The sequence below is a fragment of the Physella acuta genome, unplaced genomic scaffold (genome assembly GCF_028476545.2).
Source record: "Physella acuta isolate Inbredline_101_S28 unplaced genomic scaffold, ASM2847654v3 ptg000562l, whole genome shotgun sequence".
NCBI lineage: Eukaryota > Metazoa > Mollusca > Gastropoda > Physidae > Physella > Physella acuta.
The window spans coordinates 2,006,647-2,026,230 of NW_026732081.1; the positions used below are offsets into that span (position 1 = coordinate 2,006,647).

The following is a 19,584-nucleotide window of genomic DNA, read 5'->3' on the forward strand; positions in this document are numbered from 1 at the left end:
CAGATATTGTTAAAGATTTCTCTTTTGCATTATACTGACCACATTTGATATATGGTAGCAGGACATCATCCCCCCCCCCCTAAACTATTGATCAATTATACCACCTCCCCAGCCAGTGGCGTAGCGAGGTCGGGTGTCACCCCCCCCCCCCAGAGGCGTAGCGACTCTTCCCGGGGACAAACTTTCAATTTTCGATTTGCACACCCCCCCCCCCCCCCTTCAAACTTTCGATTTGCACCCCCCTCAAATAATTCTCTAAATATTTTACTACTTTTTGCCTTGGTGTCACCCCTCTAAATGGTGTACGACTTGAAAGTTTTCTCTGCTTTGCATTTTATATAATCATAAATATAATGGCTAATGTAATATGATTTTGTACTTGGTCTGCCCATTTCAAGCATTCTATTCTAGACATACTACAAAATTGCCGTTTCTTTTTTCAATGATCATCATGAAGGCAATATATTTGGCAAATTCAAAGGGGGTTGTAAATGTTATCAATGGTACCTCAGTGTATTGCAAGGGTATGTGAGTATTTGTTTTTATGAAGTCTCCGACAAGATGGAAAGACTTAGTTAATACAAAGTTTCTAACAGGAAGGAAAGACTCGGATTTTATGAAGTCTCCAACAAGACGTAAAAGGGCAAGAGAGGTTCAAAAAGTGTGGTAGATCTAGTACATTTTTGCTTTTAAAAAAGGGTTTGTTAAACTGAATTTTAGCCATCATTTTGCGTTTAAAAAAAGCTGTTTTTGTAAATTAAAATTGATTAGATTAACTGAACATATAGGCTACTCAATGTTGACCAAGCCCAGTTATTATTTTAGAAAAAAATCAATGTTTATATCCAAAAACAATGTAGAATTTACTTTATTTATTGAGAAATGTGTGGTTTCATCATTCCTAGTTTTAGTAGGGTTTTAACCTTTAGCTAAATTTTAAAATAATCATACACAGTTTGAGTCAATTTTTATTTCACATATAACTTTTAATGTGATCAAACTAAAAACTGTATAAAAAATAAAACGAAATATATTTAGTGTATAATATTATAAAAAGTTACACAAATAGTGTTACAATAAAATGTGATAAACAGTTATGGCACTTAGTAATATTATTCATGATACAAAAGTTATTTTGATAATCATCTGCCGACTAAAATATGTGAGAATTTTCTTGAGCGCTATAGCATTATCTATTCAATAATTGGTAACATATATACCTCACAGAAATCTAAAATAAAACTCCTTAATTTGTTAGCATCAAATTAATTAAATTAACAATATAAATATAGAAAATTAAACTTTACCCAATTTTAATCTTATACCTCTCATATACCTACAATTAAATTAACAATATAAATATAGAAAATTAAACTTTACCCAATTTTAATCTTATACCTCTCATATACCTACAATTAAATTAACAATATAAATATAGAAAATTAAACTTTACCCAATTTTAATCTTATACCTCTCATATACCTACAATTAAATTAACAATATATAAATATAGAAAATTAAACTTTACCCAATTTTAATCTTATACCTCTCATATACCTACTGTAGCTAAAAGAGCAGTAGACTTTTTAGTGTACACATTTTTACAGTTTAGTTTTAACACTACACTTACAGGATGTTAGTATATCACTCATCATTTTAATAGATGATTACAGTAAGATAAATATATTTTTAGAATTGAGCTAAAATTAATATCACCCTTAGCAAACTATTATAACAATTCAAATTCTACATTAAATTTACACCCGCAATTATTTAAACTAAACAGGCAAGATTAAACTTTTCTATTTTGAAATATATGTTAAATCTACAAGAAAGTGTGTTATTTATTTTTTAAAAAGCACTACACTCCAATCAGTTCAACGTAATTAGTTAATTGAGTTAATTATAATTTTTTTTTAAAATTAAAATTAAAGAAATGAGTAGGCTATTGAAAATTAAATTAATTATTTAATTAGGCCTAGATGATAGGAAATCAGATAAAGAATTTACTGATGGCCAAAAAGCAATTAAAAATACAAAGATGACACATGTATAGTACTACCAGTTAATGAATATGTGTTACTAAATTACATTAATAATTAGTTAACATGCAGAGTAGCTAAAAATATAATTGTTTATTTTTTTTAAACATACAAGGGAGGTAAATATGCTGATAAATTATGTTCTTGAGCAATTTATTATTATACTATGAAAATGCTCTGTAGGGTAACAAGCTAGAGTTACCATGTTCGTAGTACACTAGCAAAGTAAAACTAATATAATATTCCTGGTTTTAATTAAATATATAGAGACTAAAATTATCAATACAATTCCTTCAAAACAATTTTGTCCCTATGCTAATTTCAATTGAAAAATGCAGAGATGAAGAAATTATATCAAAATGCCTGAGTCATTTATATACACCAGTATCTTAAGACATTTCAAGTGAGCAGTATAGGTAACATGTTCAACATAAATCTTGTGAACTCAGTTTTAACAATTAATATTGTTCCATTAAATATGAATATAAGTGTGAAATTCACATAAAAATTCACATAAAGTCAAGTATAAATAAAGCTTGTAATATATATGTCAAACTTACTTACAAAATGCAATATCTCCATTTTTAGAAGAAAAAACCAACTGAATAAACTTTAACAGACACATGATCCTAGTTTTTAGTTGCCTTTACAAAAATAGTAAAATAATTAGTTATTACTCTGACAGAAAGTATTTGCTTCATCAAACAGATTCTATGTCAGGTTAACACTAAAAGCTGGTCTGGATTTCCAAAATGGCAGATAGTGAATTTTAAAAGTAGGCCCATCATATGTAAATAACATAGGTAAACATGGCAAAATAACCATGGTGATCACAGTGAGAAAGAAACTTCAGCATATATTTAAGATAACATGGATAACATTTCTTTACACTTTACACTCAGGTTTCTGTTATATTTTTGTCTAAAAATCTTATTAAGTATAAACTTGGGTGAAAACTTATAATTATGTTCTACAGTATATTATTTATATTTTGATTACAGCATGTTATATGGAAATTATATACTTAAAAAAAATTTCCTACAGAGGAAAATTATTGACAGACTGAAAAAAATTCCATTATAGTGTGTAATATTTATGAATATTGGTTTGTGAATTTTTAGATATGGTAAAAAACACAGCAAACTTTCACAGCATTTTAAATAATTAATATAATAGATTGTCCAACACATTTTTTTTTTATAATAATAATGAATAAACCATTCAGGATTCTATAAAAGTGATGTAACTAATATCCCTTCTTTTGATTTGTAGTTTAGTCATTTATAGCGGTTCCAACAGTAATATACTGCTTAAAAATTATTAGAAAATAATAATTGGTAAAACTTTTTTTTTTACATAAATCTGTTGATTTCAGTGATTGTGTGAGCATCAACTTTTGATTGCACTGGTTGTCTAATAAAACAAATACAAAATTTTTAAAGTTATTTAAACATCATTAAAGTTCATCATCATCATCACTGTGATGGGCTAGTTTCTTCAAGAATTTTTTCTTTCTTTGTTTAGGTTGCTCTTTCACTTTTTCTGGTGCATATTTGAACTTGGCTTCATTATCACTGTAATCATCGTCCTCCATGCTTTCAGAGATTACATCTTGCTGAGGTCTCCTAACCTCGGCAGAACTTCTACTTCTTTCAGGCTGTCTAACATATGCCTTGTTTTGGCTTTCTAATTTATTTCTAGAGTAGTTTGTACCTAAATCATAATATTCATCATCTTCTTCATCGCTTTCACTCAAGTTTCTCTTTGCATTATTGATTGGAGGAAGGTACTTTTTATCAACTGAATTTTTTCTTCTATTGTTTTGAGGCTCACTTTGATTTATTAAAGCTTCTCGTCTAGAGTAGTCTTGAGGTCCAAAAGTGTTTTTTCTTCTATCCTGATCTATAACTGAAACACCTCTTCCACTTGTTTTTTCTACAGGTTTCCTAAAGAAATGATAAATTACAGATTTTAGAAACAATTCATGTCAAAACATTTTTTTGACTGTACACCAAAAATATTTTTGGAATAAAAAAATATTTTTTTCAGATTTATTTTTTTTACAAAAGAAAAATACATTACCTATAATAGCTATTTATATTTTCAAGAAAATATAAATATGGAAATGATTTGGAATAAACATAGTGATAAAAAAAATCATACCGGTTAACCAAACTTTTTGATGTTGCTGATGGTGCTCTACCCAAGGGAGCCATGTATTGCTCCTTGTATACCCGTTCGGCTAGTGTACTTTGACTTTTTTCCATACTGGAATAAAAAGCGGGATTTTATTAAACAGCAAAAACTATTTATTATGTAAGTTAAAATCTTAAGTCAATTAATATTTATAGATAACTACAGCTAAACTTGTTTGGGAAATGAAGAAATAACTTGCTTCTAATAAAGTACTATTTATAAATAAATTCTGACATGTTTAACTAAAAAAATTATAGATGCAGATGATTTATTTTAAGTTTAATAGTATCATTTTATCTTGTCACACAAAAAATAAATAAACATCTATTATTAATTGATGAAACTTTCATTTCTAATAATTTAGTGCTAATTGGAATAAAACTTGTTTATAGTATTAGTTACAAAAAACCTTTATCCAAGTCATTAATTATCTATTTTACAACATCTAAGAATATAAGAATTAAAAAAACATGTTTTTTAGAACATATAATGTTAAGACCATTACTCAATATGTAAACAAAATTCAAGGGTTTTAAGTTTATTTCTGCAATAAGCATTGAAGCCATTTTTTCATGCCAAACTTGTGACCACTTTAATTACTGGGGTTTTGGAGTTCCTTTGTAATGCAGAAGAACTGACTCCAGAGCTACTATATCCTTATATTATCTATTGTGATAAGCCACAAATGAGTTATTTGCTTCAGTTCTAGAAATATTAAATCTTTGTTTTAAAGCTGTTAAGCCTTCAGTCAGCATGTAAAGCAAAAAGTACTGGGAAATTATGAAAGCCAGATCAATATTGCAGATATAGGGTGATATAACACAGAAAAAGCTTTAAAGTCCTTGTTTCATTTAATATCTGACCAAAGATATTCATCAACAACCTGGTGTTTTTTCTTCTAATTTCTGTGCAGAACTTTTTATCAAAATTCAAATGTTTTGATCTAATTTTTATGTAGGGCTTTTTGTAAAAATGTAGATATATTTGTCTAATTTATATGTAGATTTTTTTTCTATTAGTGTGCAGAAAGTTTTGTAAAAATTCAGATACTTTTGTCTTGCATTTTTGGGTCAAATTTCTAATAAGTTATTAGTCTCTGTATTGTATAATATTTTCATTTGAAATTAATTAATTATAGAGCCAAAAGTAATAGAAGGATAAATTAATATTGACAGCTATAAATAAGACAACAGCTGTTATAAGCAGCCCACTCTGTTCTGCACTGACAACTTATTAAATCATGCATTTAAAAAATGGTACGTACATGCTGTTGGTCACTGGATGTTTAAACAGAAATACTATTTTAATACCTTTTAATATTTACTCTTTCACCCAGTGTCAATTTTAAGATATTATAAACATTATAACACTTTTTTTTAAAATCAGTCCAACGTATAAAGATATATTTATATAATAATTTAGTAAAACATATTCAACAAGCATTGATAGCCAACTGAAATATTATAACACTTCAGTATGTGTTATTTTGTGGCTTTAACATAAAATATTTTAGCAACTAAAAAAGTAATTATCTATATACACTTAAACTATAACTACAGTTTAAGTTTGTATTTACTATACTTACTTTTTGCTTGTAGATTTATTTTCTACATAAATTTTATTAAGCATCTCTGTAATGGCCTCTTCAGTTTTTCTTGGAAAAAGCATATGAAGAACATCAAGCAATTCATTGCGTTCAAATTCACCAATTTTTACCAAACCAGCCAGAAATTTCATTTCCTGATTTTGAAATATTTATTTTATTATGACTTTACAATATATGTAGCTATAAAATTAAAGTAAGCCCAAGCAGTAGGAATCTCATAGAGTATGATAGAGAGGTGATAAATTACAGACTTTTAGAAACAATTTATGCCAAAATATTTTTGCATCATGCTCCTCAAGTGGTCTACATGAATAAAGATGATGAAAAACAAGTTAATCTTTCAGACCTTTAATATTTAATAAGTACAAATAGGCAAATGTATTAGAACTTACATTTTACTTTGTGAAACAGTAAACAAAATAGAGTAATTTAAGACTATGGGAAAAAATAAAAGAAAATTTGAAATACTTGATCTTGCAGCATTTTATGTTTCTGCAACTGAAGCTCTCTCTTGGTGTCTTCCATTGTCTGATTTATCTCCCTTTGCAGTTTGTTCCTTAAATTATTGTTAAAAAAATCTCAGAAATCTATTGTTACAATTGTTTAAATTCTTCACAATAGAATATGTAAAATGTGTGTAATCAGATAAAATGGTACAAATGTATAAGTTCACTTAAATAATAGAAGTGACAATAGGAAAATTGATTTTATCCCAATGAATATGATAGAATTACTTTTCTGTTAGGCCTAAATAAATTTCTATAAATAAAAATAAATTATTAAAATTATTTTAATTATTTATAAAAATTAAAAATAAAAATGTAGCCTATACAATATTATTGGATAAAAAATTTAATCACTAATAAATAATAGTGGGAACCTACTTGAATTTCTCCATTGCGACTATATGTTTGTGATTAAGTAGAGCACGTCTAATTTTAGCACTAGTCTTGTTTGTGGACTGCTGAATTAACATTTTCATTTCCTCTTCCTGCTTTAGAACCATTGTGTTCTCTCTTTGTAACAGACGATCCTGCAGCTTTTTTCTTAGTGTCTAAATCATATATAATAAGTCATTATTTTATAGCGAAAAAAAACCACATAAATATAATTTGAAATTGTGTTTCAATTTTGAATGTTGTTATTTCGCATTAAAAAGGATCCTATATATATATATATATATATATATATATATATATATATATATATATATATATATATATATATATATATATATATATATATATGTATATGTATATTTATATATATTGAATTAAATAAGAATAAAACTTATTTTTAAATCAAGTTACAATTTAAAATTGTACAATTATTAAATTTAATAAGAAAATAAAAATCAAATAATAATTAAAAGTCTATTCTAACCAAAATAAACAATGAATCCTGACCTCTTCTTGTACAGATCTGTAGTTATCCAACTTTGTAGTCAGCTCATCTTGCTCCTTTAGATTATTTAAACCAAAATATTGTCATCTTGTATGTGAAATGGAACTTAACATTTCTAAACAAAATAGCAAAGACAACATGCAGATAAAGTGATCCATAAAACAATTAAAAAGCTTTGAGTTACCTCTCTATGCCTAGTGATTATCTTCTCACAGTCCGGAGTGGACAAGATCCCTCTGGCGTTCAAATCATCAAGCAAGTTTCCTTTCAAATTATTTATAGCTTTCTGCTGCTCTTCAATCTTTGCTAGCTGATAATTAAAAGTTTAATTTGTTATAGTAGGATGGAATAATAAAAAGGTAGAGTGCACAAATGCTAAACAAAAATTCTCAAGTTTGTAACCCAGGTCCACCAAGCTCTGATGGGTACCTGACTTAAGTTAGAGAAATCTAAGGAGGCTGGGCAAAGTTTTGACTAAGTATCTCATCAATGCTGAGGTTATAGAAATAGGTGAACTCTACTTCATCTGCCCTAAAAACCACCAGTTTGAAAGAATAACTTTTACATGTTGAAGCTAGAAAATGTTGAAGATTTCATTTTGATAAATAAACTATAGATGTTGTATGTTATTTCTTCAGTGTTTTTTTTTTACAATTTACTAAAGCAATGGAATACAACCTATCTAAAAAGCTTATGAATAGCATATTTGAAATGAAATATAAATACAGCAATTATGCATACCATTATAATGTAATAAGAAACAAGATTAAAAATTGCAAAAGATTGCAAACCTCTCTAGCCTTAGTCATTTGAAGGGAGGTAATTAGTGCACCCAGTTTTTCTTCCTGTTCTTTCAATGAATAAGCTCTTTCTTTTATCATATCAACTCTTATCTAAATATACAGAAATTTAAGACCTTGTAGAATAGACTAAAAGATTAAATTTTATGACAAGATGAAAACATAATAAGGAATTATCACAATAATAATTCAATATAGGCCTGTTTTTTTTTCTCTGTAATTACCTCTTCTAGTTCTTTATCAAAATTAAAATCTATGTTTTGAATAAGTGTGATTTGTTGCTCAGCATGTTTTTTTCTAATCTTGAGCTCTTCCAATTTGGTGCCTTCATCTTCTTCCTCCCCATTGTTCTCAGCAACCCTCCTGTGTTTCTAGAATTAGACACATTTTAAAAGCATAAGAACATACAGCTTAAGATGTAAACAATAACACTATGAAGGTTTAAACAAACAACCAGAATCACTAGATTAATGACAGACCATGATTTCGGCATATTGTTTTTGCTGCAACTCCTCCATTTGTTGTGCTTGTCTCTGGGCTATTTTCTCCTCAATCATTCTTTTTTGTCTCAGCTTGTTTAAGGTCAGACTAAAATACAAAAATTTGATCTGGTTTAATTTTACTCATTTACTAAATTAACTATTTTCATATGCTAATCATGGTGTAATATCATCTACATTATGTAATTATACTTAATACATTTATTACATTAGCTTTGAAGTAAATAATATCAAATGCAGATACAGAACCTGTTTTCTAGCTTGACCATGTTTTTTTCATGCTCCTTAAGAATTCTTTCCCTTTCATCCTCCGACAAGGCCACTTGACTACCTAAAAGTTTGCTGAAAGTTGGAAGAAGAAAATGAAAACTTTTTTCTAAAACCTTATTTATATCAAACAACTGATTGTCAATTGTGAAGTCAAGCTTAAAATGTTAAAATTATTGAGGAAAAAAAAATTAGCAGAAATAAATTTTTCTTCAGCCAGGTCTGGGTTAAGTTTTCTGTATTGTAAATTTGTAGGACAAATATTAGAACTGTTAGGGGCTATTGTTATTATTCTTGAATTTGTATCACAATGTGACTCACTCAACAACTTCCAATTCATATTCCCTCAGATCTTGCTGTTCTTGTTTTTCATTTGCTCTCATTTCATCCCAACCTTTTTTTCTTTTGGCAAGCTCATTCTAGAAACATAAACAATTGAATTGTTTTGGGTTTCATAGAACAAAATATAACTTTAAAAACCTTAATATATTAATACCTAAACTAAATACATGCTGGTGTGTTACAATTGGATGGAATGACAATTTGCAAATCAAAACAAAGTTTCCAAACAAGTTTTCATATATGCATTTTATGTAGAATTATTAATTTTTTAAAAATTACTTATAGCTTAATAATTAAAAGGTTGCAGGTGCTTTAAATTATGAAATAAATAAAATAAAATAATAAAATAAAAGATATATATAAACAAAATAAAAGAATATAGATATTACCTGAAATTTTGATTCTTGATTTTGCCTATTAGCAATCTGCTGTGCAATTGTTTCTTTGACAACTTTGTCATGATTTCTCAAAATTTTCTCAATTACGCTGTCATCTACATCTGCAGAAAAAACTTTTTTAAGTATCTAGTTGAGATCAGAAATAAAAATATTTTAGGCCTTGACAGATGCAAATGTCTACTTTTGTCTTTTGATACAAACTTGGCTAACTCCAAAAAATTTAAACTAATAAGTTAATTACCAAAGATTTCCTTAATAAATTACAGAAAGGGAGTTAAGTGAAACTAGAAAACTTTAAAAAATTTACCGTGAGTTTTGATCCTCTGAATCAGCTTTTGTTCATTAGTTTTTAGACTTTTAAAAATTTACCTTGAGATTTGATCCTCTGAACCAGCTTTTGTTCATTAGTTTTTAGACTTTAAATAATTTACCCTGAGTTTTGATCCTCTGAATCAGCTTTTGCTCATTAGTTTTTAGACTTTGAAAAATTTACCCTGAGTTTTGATCCTCTGAATCAGCTTTTGTTCATTAGTTTTTAGACTTTAAAAAATTTACCCTGAGTTTTGATCCTCTGAATCAGCTTTTGTTTATTAGTTTTTAGACTTTAAAAAATTTACCCTGAGTTTTGATCCTCTGAATCAGCTTTTGTTCATTAGTTTTTAGACTTTAAAAAATTTACCCTGAGTTTTGATCCTCTGAATCAGCTTTTGTTCATTAGTTTTTAGACTTTGCTTGGCTGTCTCGGCTATCTGATCCCTCAGTGCATCAAGCTCTTTGGCATGCTTTCCATCAATCTCATTTTCTAGCTCATGTAGTCGTCTGCGATGTTGGGACTTCAAATTTATAAAACCTCTGATGTATGAGTTAGGGTCTATGCAGAATAAAATTATTGGTTAAATTTTATATTGTTTGGTCTCTGCAAAATTTTGCAGAATTTATATAGAAGTAAAATCAATACATTTATAAAATTAATGTGTATTACAAAGCAAACAAATTATTTAAAAAATAATATGAAATAGTACAATAAATGAGAAATATGATTCAAGATGAACTAAGTAAATCATGTTTTTGTTTGAATAAAATTAGACATAACTTAGTACCTACCAACGGGCCCATCTGTTTGCGGGGATTTATTTTTAGCTATGTAATCTTGAACCTGGGATGCCTGCTGACTCATCTGAGATGGAAAAAAAACGTAATACACCAACTGGAAATAACTGTTTTTTACCTGACAGCCTAAATTTCCTATTTGAACTTAAGTTCATTCTTCTGTGAACAATGTATATAAAGGTATTGTACTACACACAACCCCCTTTACCTGACACTACTCAGGTATTCATCATAGCTGGGTAGACTCATACATTGTAAAGACTATATATTGGGAACCAAACTTAAGACCTTTGGGATATGAATCTAGAGCTCTACCACTCAACAGCGAAAATTCCCAGAAGTATTAGCAAAAACTTTTATTATGTTAGCTAATTACTTTCTTTAAAGGACCAGATTAAAAACCCACCAAGTTTATAATGTGGACTATACCTCATCAGCCAAAGCTTTTGCCTTGGCTTGATTAAGTTTCTTGACCAATTCTTTCAGCTTCAAGTCCTTTTCTTTATCCATTTGAGTCTTGACAGCTTGCACATCAGCTGTTACCTGGTCAGTGTAGTCTTCAGCTTCATCATTTGATAATTTCTTAGAACTGAAGAGTTTCACAATGTGTTAGATACCCAGCTTACATATTAGAATTAATGTGGTTTTGGGGGAAAAATGATGGAATTAAAAAAAAAGCATGGTAACAAGATTGTGTGGTTAATTAATGTTAAAAATAATATTAATTTGTTGCATTGGAAATAAGGAGAAAGGAGCAATTTTCAAGTGGAGAGTTCTATAATTGAATTTAATAATACCAATCTAACAAAGTTAATGTACATATTAACATGATAAAGCAAAGATTTCAAACTATGTTTTAAATGAGAGATTAAAAGTGTATCTTTAACACATTAAAGCCTGTCTGCATTTTTTTTTTTTTTTCATATAATTTATGTGGAAATACCTTTTAAGTTTTTGAATGATGTTTAACTGGCCTGAAGCAACCAAACTCAAGATTTTAGCATCATCATCTTCTCGAGCTTCCTGAAAATTAGGGGCCAAAATGTGGTTAAATCATAGAATAGTAAGAAATTAGAATGAACGTTTATGTTATTAAATCACCTTAAAATATTTTTAGAATTTTATTAATGTATTCATTTTTTTTATTGAAAATATTAAAACTTAATTTCTGTTTTAATTGAGTGGCTATTTAGAAACTTGTATGGGTTAAAGGCCTACTTACTCTATCCTGTTTACATTTTACTTACACTAGTTCAATTACATTATATTTACATTAGCCTGATTACATTAATCTGATTACATTATTATAGTCCGCACTTACACTAGCCTGATTACATTACAGGCCATACTTACACTAACCTGATTACAATATATGCCATACTTACACTAACCTGAATAAAATTACACTTACATAAGCCTGATTACATTACACTTACCTGGTTACATTACACATTACATTAGCCTGATTAAATTACAGTTACATTATATTACATTTACACTAGCCTGATTACATTACACTAACACTAACACTAGCCTGATAACATTATAATACATTCACCTGATTACATTACACTTACACTAGCCTGATTACATTACACTTACACAAGCCAGATTACATTACACTTACACAAGCCAGATTACATTACACTTATATCAGCCTGATTACATTACAATTACATTTGACGGATTACATTACACCTACACTAGCCTGATTACATTACAATTACATCCATATGATTACATTACACTTATATCAGCCTGATTACATTACAATTACATCTGACAGATTACATTACACCTACACTAGCCTGATTACATTTCAATTACATTCATCTGATTACATTACACTTATATCAGCCTGATTACATTACACTTACACTAGCCTGATTACATTACACTTACACTAGCCTGGGCCAGAGCTCGTCTTTTGGCCAACTTTTCTTCCAGTAACATCCTCTGTAGAGAAATTTCATCATCATATTTCTTGGCTATTTCCTCTTGCTGCCTCTTGTGTTCCTTGATTAACCAATCAGCTTTTTCAGATGGAAGAACTTCTGAACTAATGACTTCGTTAACAAACTGTTGCTGTAACTCTTTGATGCCCACTCTTTTGCGGGTGGAGTATTCCTGTTAGATAGCACATAACGACTAAATCAATCAGGTAACTAAAATAACTAGGCTAGGATTAAAACCACTTCAGCATTGACCTACTGCCTGAATATGCAGGTAAGTGCTTATTCCTGTAGAGGTCTACATTTATTTAATTTGTAAGGTACAGCATCCCAACCAACCTTTCTTAACTTTTCTGCCTCTTCATTTTGCTCCAGAGCTAACTTGTAGGTGAGCTCGTTCTCTTCAACTTGTTCCTGCTTGTCTAACAAATCTAGAATTTGCTTTTTCTCCTGAAATAAGAAACATAAGCATCGACGTAATCAAATTAACCAGAAAATTTATGTTGGTGTTTACATTTTAATAGTCGAAGTTAAAATTTTAATTTCTTAAAGTCATAATTCAGAACGTTTTAGTGTAAATGAAAGCTCAATACAACGTGTGCCAATTATTTTCATTGTTTACATTACACAACTGTTACTGAATTAATACTAATGTGTACAAAATACAAACATACTGTTTCTGGTAAATCTTTAGAAAGCCAAATGATTTCTTGTTTCTTTTCTTTATGTTTCCTATGTAGTTCACCAAGCTTTTCCTGTTTTCAAAAATTGAATTATACAATATCACATGAAATTTGAATCATACCATATCACATGAAATTTGAATTCATTAAAGTAATTTTTTTTAGTGATTTATGGAGTTCTGGGTCTAAAATTTAAAAATAGTTTAAAGCAAACACCAATGTAAATCTTACTTTATTTTTTGCCTCTATGTCAATATACAGAGACTGCAGTTCTTTCTTGAAATCTGCTTCTAATTTTTTATCCAGCTCTTTTAAACGGTTCTGTTCATGAATACAATTAAACATAAAACTGATATTTTGTCTCTAAGATTTATCTGTATGTGAGATCTTTTGTCTGAGAGTTTTGTCTAAGATAATTTGTTTTGAGATCATTTATCATGGAACTGTGGAAATGTGTGATGATTGAAGTTACCTGCAAGTTGGACTTGGTTTTCTCCTCTGTAGATTTAGTTATGTCGTTGTTGTACCGGAGACCTTGAACCAAAAGGAGGCTAGCCTGAACTGCTGCATCATTGTGCTCAAGTTCAAGGTCAGTGTCAATGTTTATTGTGGACAAGATATCCAAACTGTATAAAAAGTAAAATCCAAATATAAAAAATGTTGAAACTTTTAAAAACATTCTGTATTTTTGGAAAACAGAATGTAAAAAATATATTATACAACCTTTGTACACTATTTAAGAGCTATCAACAAAAGACAAGACAACACTTACTTATCAATTTCCCTGTACATTTTTAGTTTATCATTTAGACCAAGAACAGTAACAAGGCTCTCATTCCAAGCTATCAAGCTGAAATATAAAAGGAATTCAATTAAACACTGATAATGATACAATACTCCTAATAATAATACAATGATGAGTATATAATCCACCAACATCACCATCTTTGATTATGTTTCAATGATCTTGGTATATACTAGAGGGTTAGTGTGGTCAGCAGTATACACAGCCACATTAATTTCCCTAATGTGGGTCAAGTACCCATCAGAGCTAGGTGGTCTGAGGGAAGTACAGCATTAAAGCCTGGTATCCAAAATTGAGACTTTTGGGTTAGCAGTTAATAGCTCTACCATCCCGCTATGCCATCGATAAAATGGCAGGATGAAAAGAGGTCACCCCAAAATACCTGGTGAGAACCTGAGGCTGACACCATAGAGATGTGTCACCTGTGTAGGTATTTGGAGAGAATGGACAAGGACAGATAACTCTGGATAACTGTAGCTTTTGTACAAAACGGTAGCAGAAGCTGTGATGATTTTGAATGGTATAACAATTTTTAAATTAATAAGTAGTTTTTAAATATTTATGTTAAACATTTGCATATCTTACCTAAAATCTTTAATAGGATTGACCCCTCTTTTCATAGCATCTTTTGCATCCATCACAATGTTTTTGCCCTTATTTCTCATTTGATTGTCCTTTTTTAAGAAGAAAAAGTTGAATTATCATGAACAGAACAAAATGTGATACATTGTCTAACAGACTTTGATATTTTTAGTACCACTCACATCTGATTTTGTAGCATTAACAGTATTTGTTCTTCTGCGCCTGATGAGCCAGACAATTAGAATTACCAGTCCGATGCCCACAAAAAACATTATAAAAAATGTCAAAACTGTAAATCCATGTTGATAAACAATCTGAAAAGTACATTTTTCTTTTAATCACTGGCAAATGTATTACATTGTGTTCATTTAAAATTATCTAATTGATAAATTTAACATATTTAAAATATTTAGACACAACAATTAGACATGTTTTTTGAACTATAAGGTGGGGGTAGCACTAATATAATTTCAAAATTGTAATTTGTTTTAGATTTTAGTTAGGAATTAATATTTTCAATTTTATTTTTTTAAACTAGATAAACTCTTTAAACTGACATTTTCAATGATGATAATCTTCCTAAATAGGCATATAGAGGGTAAAAAAGTCCCATAAGTTGTTCTTTTTGTCGCATAAGCTGTTATTTCTTCCTGAGATATAAAGAATATAATTAATGAAACAAAACCAGACAATCCTATAATGAAGTTATCAAAGTTCCTAATTAAAGAAATCAGATACTGTTTAATTTTAGGCTTAAAACAAGAGGAAGCATCAACAATATTATTCTGAAAAATTAATAAATAAATTGTGTTCATCAAAAGCAGATGATGATTCATTATATCAATCAATTAATATCCGTTTTACGGCATTTAGGAATGAGAAACATTCAAATAATCCAATTAAAAAACCTACAGTTGTAAAATAAAAGGGAGCATCAAAGTTATTAGGGCTTTCCGGTAAGTCTGTGCCATCCTGTCCAGCTGGTGTTGCAATAAACCAAATGGCAAAGGAGGTGTTGGCTATGATGAAACAAATGGACAAAGTCATACACATAGTGATTGGGAACAGCTGAAAACTTTAACAAATAATTAGTGAGAGTAAATCCACTATTAAAATTATTTTAAAATATCCATGATTAAATTCAATGAAGAATTTCTTCAAATTTTTGTTAAGAAAATCAGATCTAGGTTTGTAAATGCAGTTTTACATTTATTAAACTGTCCAATGTGTAATGGGGCTCTATCTTTAAACTATGCTGGACTACCTTCAGTGAAGAGTACAGCAGCATATGTGCATTCCCATAAGACACATTGATAGATGAATGGTAAAACAACATGTTTAATTGTTATGCAGATAACTAATTCAATTTGTCTGTTCATCAGCTATGCTAAATAAAACTCAGCTATTCTTTGCTCGAACTATATCTCAAGTCCTGCCTTGTATGTGATTCTGTGTCATATTCATATTACACAAACTATCAATTAAAATAGTATGAACAAATCCCATAAAGTCCTTACTCTACCATTAGTTCAGTCACATACATGACAAATTTTCGAGTTGGTTCTGAAAAAACATTGGACAAAAGTGATACAAATTTCTCTTTAGGTTTTAGTGGATGACATTTATTTTGGAAGAAAAACTAGCCTGCCAACACTAAGTTACAGTTAAAACAAGTCACATCTCCCAAGCCAATTCTAGCTATTTAGACAAATGTAATACAAAAAAATTGAAATGCCTACCAGCCAGATTAGTTTTATTATACTCCAGGAATGATCTGCCATTTGTGAAAGCACCAGTTACTCCTATATCCCAAATAGCATTAACTTTATTTTGTAAGTCAATTTTTACAGAAACTAAACTCATACGAGATGGTTCCAGATTTGTAAAGCTGAATGTGATGTTTACTTTATCTGGATTTGAACCTGAATCATACATCTGAAAGTAATTTTTTAAAGCAATATGTGTTTAACGTTAATAATATATCTAGCCTTTAGAGTTTCTTAAGCTGTAATTGTTGTTACCTTTAACTTTATTAGTTATATTTCATATTACACAACCTATTCAAAATCACACAATCATACAATGCAGACCCCCAAGAATTTTTATAATAGCACATAGTTTTCTACACAGTATAATGTTTTAATAAGTTTACATACTGGTAAATATATTTCATAAACAAAATGCTCAGTACCTTGACATAATAATTTACTTCAATACTGGGTCCTGTTTCATTATTTGTAATGCGCATTCCAGAGTAATTCACTAAGTCAGTATTTACCCCACTGGCACTGATAGCTTCTTTGTTTATCTCATATTCTGCCTGAAATCAACCATTTTCATTTTTAACATCTTCAAAGGGGAAAAAAACATGGATACATTATTTCTAAATAAGAATTGATAACCCATTATAATAAATTATATTGTTTTAAAATACACTTACTGTAAGATTTAAAGATGAATAATTCTGAGCTATTGTAGGTAAAATTGTTTCGCAGATTGAAGTTTGGGCAGCATTCCATTCAATAAGAAGTTGGAGGCACAAAAATATAATTGTCCAGCTTTGAGAAGAATACCATGTAGCCATATTCTTTCTTTTTCTGCAAAAAAATAAAAAAACATAATCTCAAATTTCTCCTACAAAAAATAACAAATCCATAAGTTAATCAGTTCATTATTGTTTAAATATATGTATATGTTTATAATACTGCTATATAAAAACTTCGCTTTTATTAATATTACATGTGTTGCTCAATGCAAAACATGTGTTTTGAAATTAAATTTTAAATATTTTATTTGTGCAAGACTTCAGAAAATGCAAATTAATATTAAGAATAATTATATGATCTTTTGGATTTTTTAAATTGATATTTATATTTAAAAAATATATTGTTGTTTAAAATAGTAGCTTTTGTAAAATGAATTAGAACTCATGGATGTCCATAAAAATATGATGGCTATTTAAAAATACATATCCAATATACTAATTCAATAACTTGTGTTGTGTATGAAAGATGAATATTTACAAACTTATGTATTACTTTTCAACCTCCGTTTTTACATGTGAATTTAGAATCCAGAATGTGTTGGATTATAATCAGTGGTGTCGCTAGGTTGGGTGTCGCCTGGTGCGGCATATATATATATATATATATATATATATATATATATATATATATATATATATATATATATATATATATATATATATATAAATATGACACTTAACTCTTATGTTAGTTGTAATATTGGAGCAAGTATTCTCCAATGTGTGTGTGTGTGTGTCGGCCTACATAGGCTTATAACTTAAATATATGCTGCATAATCAATCATTAATGCAACAGGCAAAAAGCATTTTCTTCTTAACATTTTGCCATTTTTTGCCATGGTGTCACCCCCCTAAATGGTGTCACCCAGTGCGGTCTGCACCCCCCCCCCCCCCCACGCCCTCGCTACGCCTCTGATTATAATAAGTCATTAGGTCATATTAAGTTCATGTCCTATAATTGTGCTTTCATTCATCAGTTAGGCCTACTCACAGTAGAGGTACCCACTTTATATAGATACAATAATTTAATTACTTGTTAAACTTATTTTGCTTTAAAACACCAAAAACACAGACAATGCCTTTTAAATGTAGGCCTATACATTTTTTATGCAAATTCTTAGCTGTAGCTGTGTTCATTTAGATACTAAATTTAGCATGCGACCTTGCACATGTGGCCAGAACACATACCCCCTCCCCATCCATATGTCCACAAAAGCTTAATATTTTTAAGCCCCCTCCCCCTTCAGTGCAGATGCCATAAATGGGTGACACTTAACTCTTATGTTACTTGTAATATTGGAGCAAGTATTCTCCAAGCAGATGTGCTTCATTAGCCAGCAAACATCTGCAGGGCAGCTATTGTTTATATTTTATTTTTTTCTCTTACATGGGTAGCAGGCCCAAGTATCTGCCTGGGGTCTGAACTGGATTTTCGAGTAAGCTTTCAGGCACTCTCCCATCCAACCTTGCTATTCAATTATTTAACTTTAAAATAAATAAAGTTAAAAAGTGTAAGCCTACTTAATTTACATGCAGTTTATCACAGGCAACTCTCCTTAAACAGTGTCTCCCCCTTCCCCTCCCCCATCCCAGTCCCCAAAAAGTTTCAAGTGCCCAAGGGAGAAAAATGTATGAAAGAAACACTGTTTACAAGTAGATCTAGATCTATTCCTAGGACTCCAGTATCTGAGCTGGAGTTTCAAGGGGTAAAAAGGGCTTTCAATAGGCCAAACTAAGAACAGTCTTATCTTGAAATCATAAATCTGTATTAATCAGCCTCCCATTCAGCCTGACCCTTCTCTTGGTGGCAAACTTTTTCTTTTGATTTTTGCTTAACTTAAGACTTAAAAGAAGACTTAATTATAATTATAATACTAAATGTTAATAATAAATTAGTAATTCTAGTCTTACTAATAATACTAACTAAGTCACTAAGTGTTGTAAGTTAGTAGTTAAAAATTAATACTACTCACTACTCGCTGAATGAATACCTCTGCTGAGTTCTGTGTCTGGTCTAAGTGATTATTTTAAAAAGTACGGCTATACTGCCGCTATACTATGACTACGATGACTATTTATACTACTACTACTACTAGATCTATACAATATACATACACACATAAGCTAGTGTAGCATACTATTTAATGAGGAAAAAGAATTGTGAGTAGGCCTAATCGTATTATAATATTTAACCATGATTTTTACTAAATAAATACACACGTATTTTACTATTTGAATGTGTGTTTCCAATGTTACATGTAACATATCGCCTAAATTGTGGAACTCTCTTGTTAACGAGGTCGTAATTATTTCCAAGTCTAAATCTGGTTGGTTACTTCACTTAGTTACGCC

At 29.5% G+C, this 19,584-nt stretch overlaps 1 protein-coding gene across 3 annotated transcripts; it reads right to left on the reverse strand.

The window, feature by feature from the left end:
• Positions 1-950: 950 nt before the first annotated feature.
• LOC131946526 (trichohyalin) lies at positions 951-19,567 on the reverse strand. 3 transcript variants are annotated; one of them, XM_059307348.1, is made up of 33 exons: positions 19,462-19,567; positions 19,206-19,246; positions 17,128-17,284; positions 16,879-17,007; positions 16,427-16,622; positions 15,600-15,706; positions 15,245-15,337; positions 14,870-15,001; positions 14,691-14,779; positions 14,073-14,150; positions 13,773-13,926; positions 13,532-13,621; positions 13,292-13,372; positions 12,957-13,067; positions 12,568-12,792; positions 11,609-11,688; positions 11,095-11,254; positions 10,660-10,732; positions 10,235-10,426; positions 9,547-9,656; positions 9,137-9,234; positions 8,798-8,890; positions 8,528-8,636; positions 8,273-8,419; positions 8,040-8,141; positions 7,433-7,558; positions 7,251-7,304; positions 6,729-6,898; positions 6,313-6,400; positions 5,824-5,978; positions 4,206-4,310; positions 1,547-3,988; positions 951-1,325 (listed from the first exon to the last, which is right to left on the reverse strand). In XM_059307348.1, exons 3-32 carry the CDS (start codon positions 17,269-17,271, stop codon positions 3,499-3,501), a joined length of 3,981 nt encoding a protein of 1,326 aa, XP_059163331.1. In that variant the 5' UTR covers positions 17,272-17,284; positions 19,206-19,246; positions 19,462-19,567; the 3' UTR covers positions 951-1,325; positions 1,547-3,498. The 3 variants fall into 3 exon arrangements, with proteins under 3 accessions (XP_059163331.1, XP_059163330.1, XP_059163332.1); XM_059307347.1 differs by lacking the exon at positions 19,206-19,246; XM_059307349.1 differs by lacking the exons at positions 951-1,325; positions 19,462-19,567 and adding an exon at positions 1,414-1,471 and having other exon boundaries at positions 19,206-19,338.
• Positions 19,568-19,584: the final 17 nt, after the last annotated feature.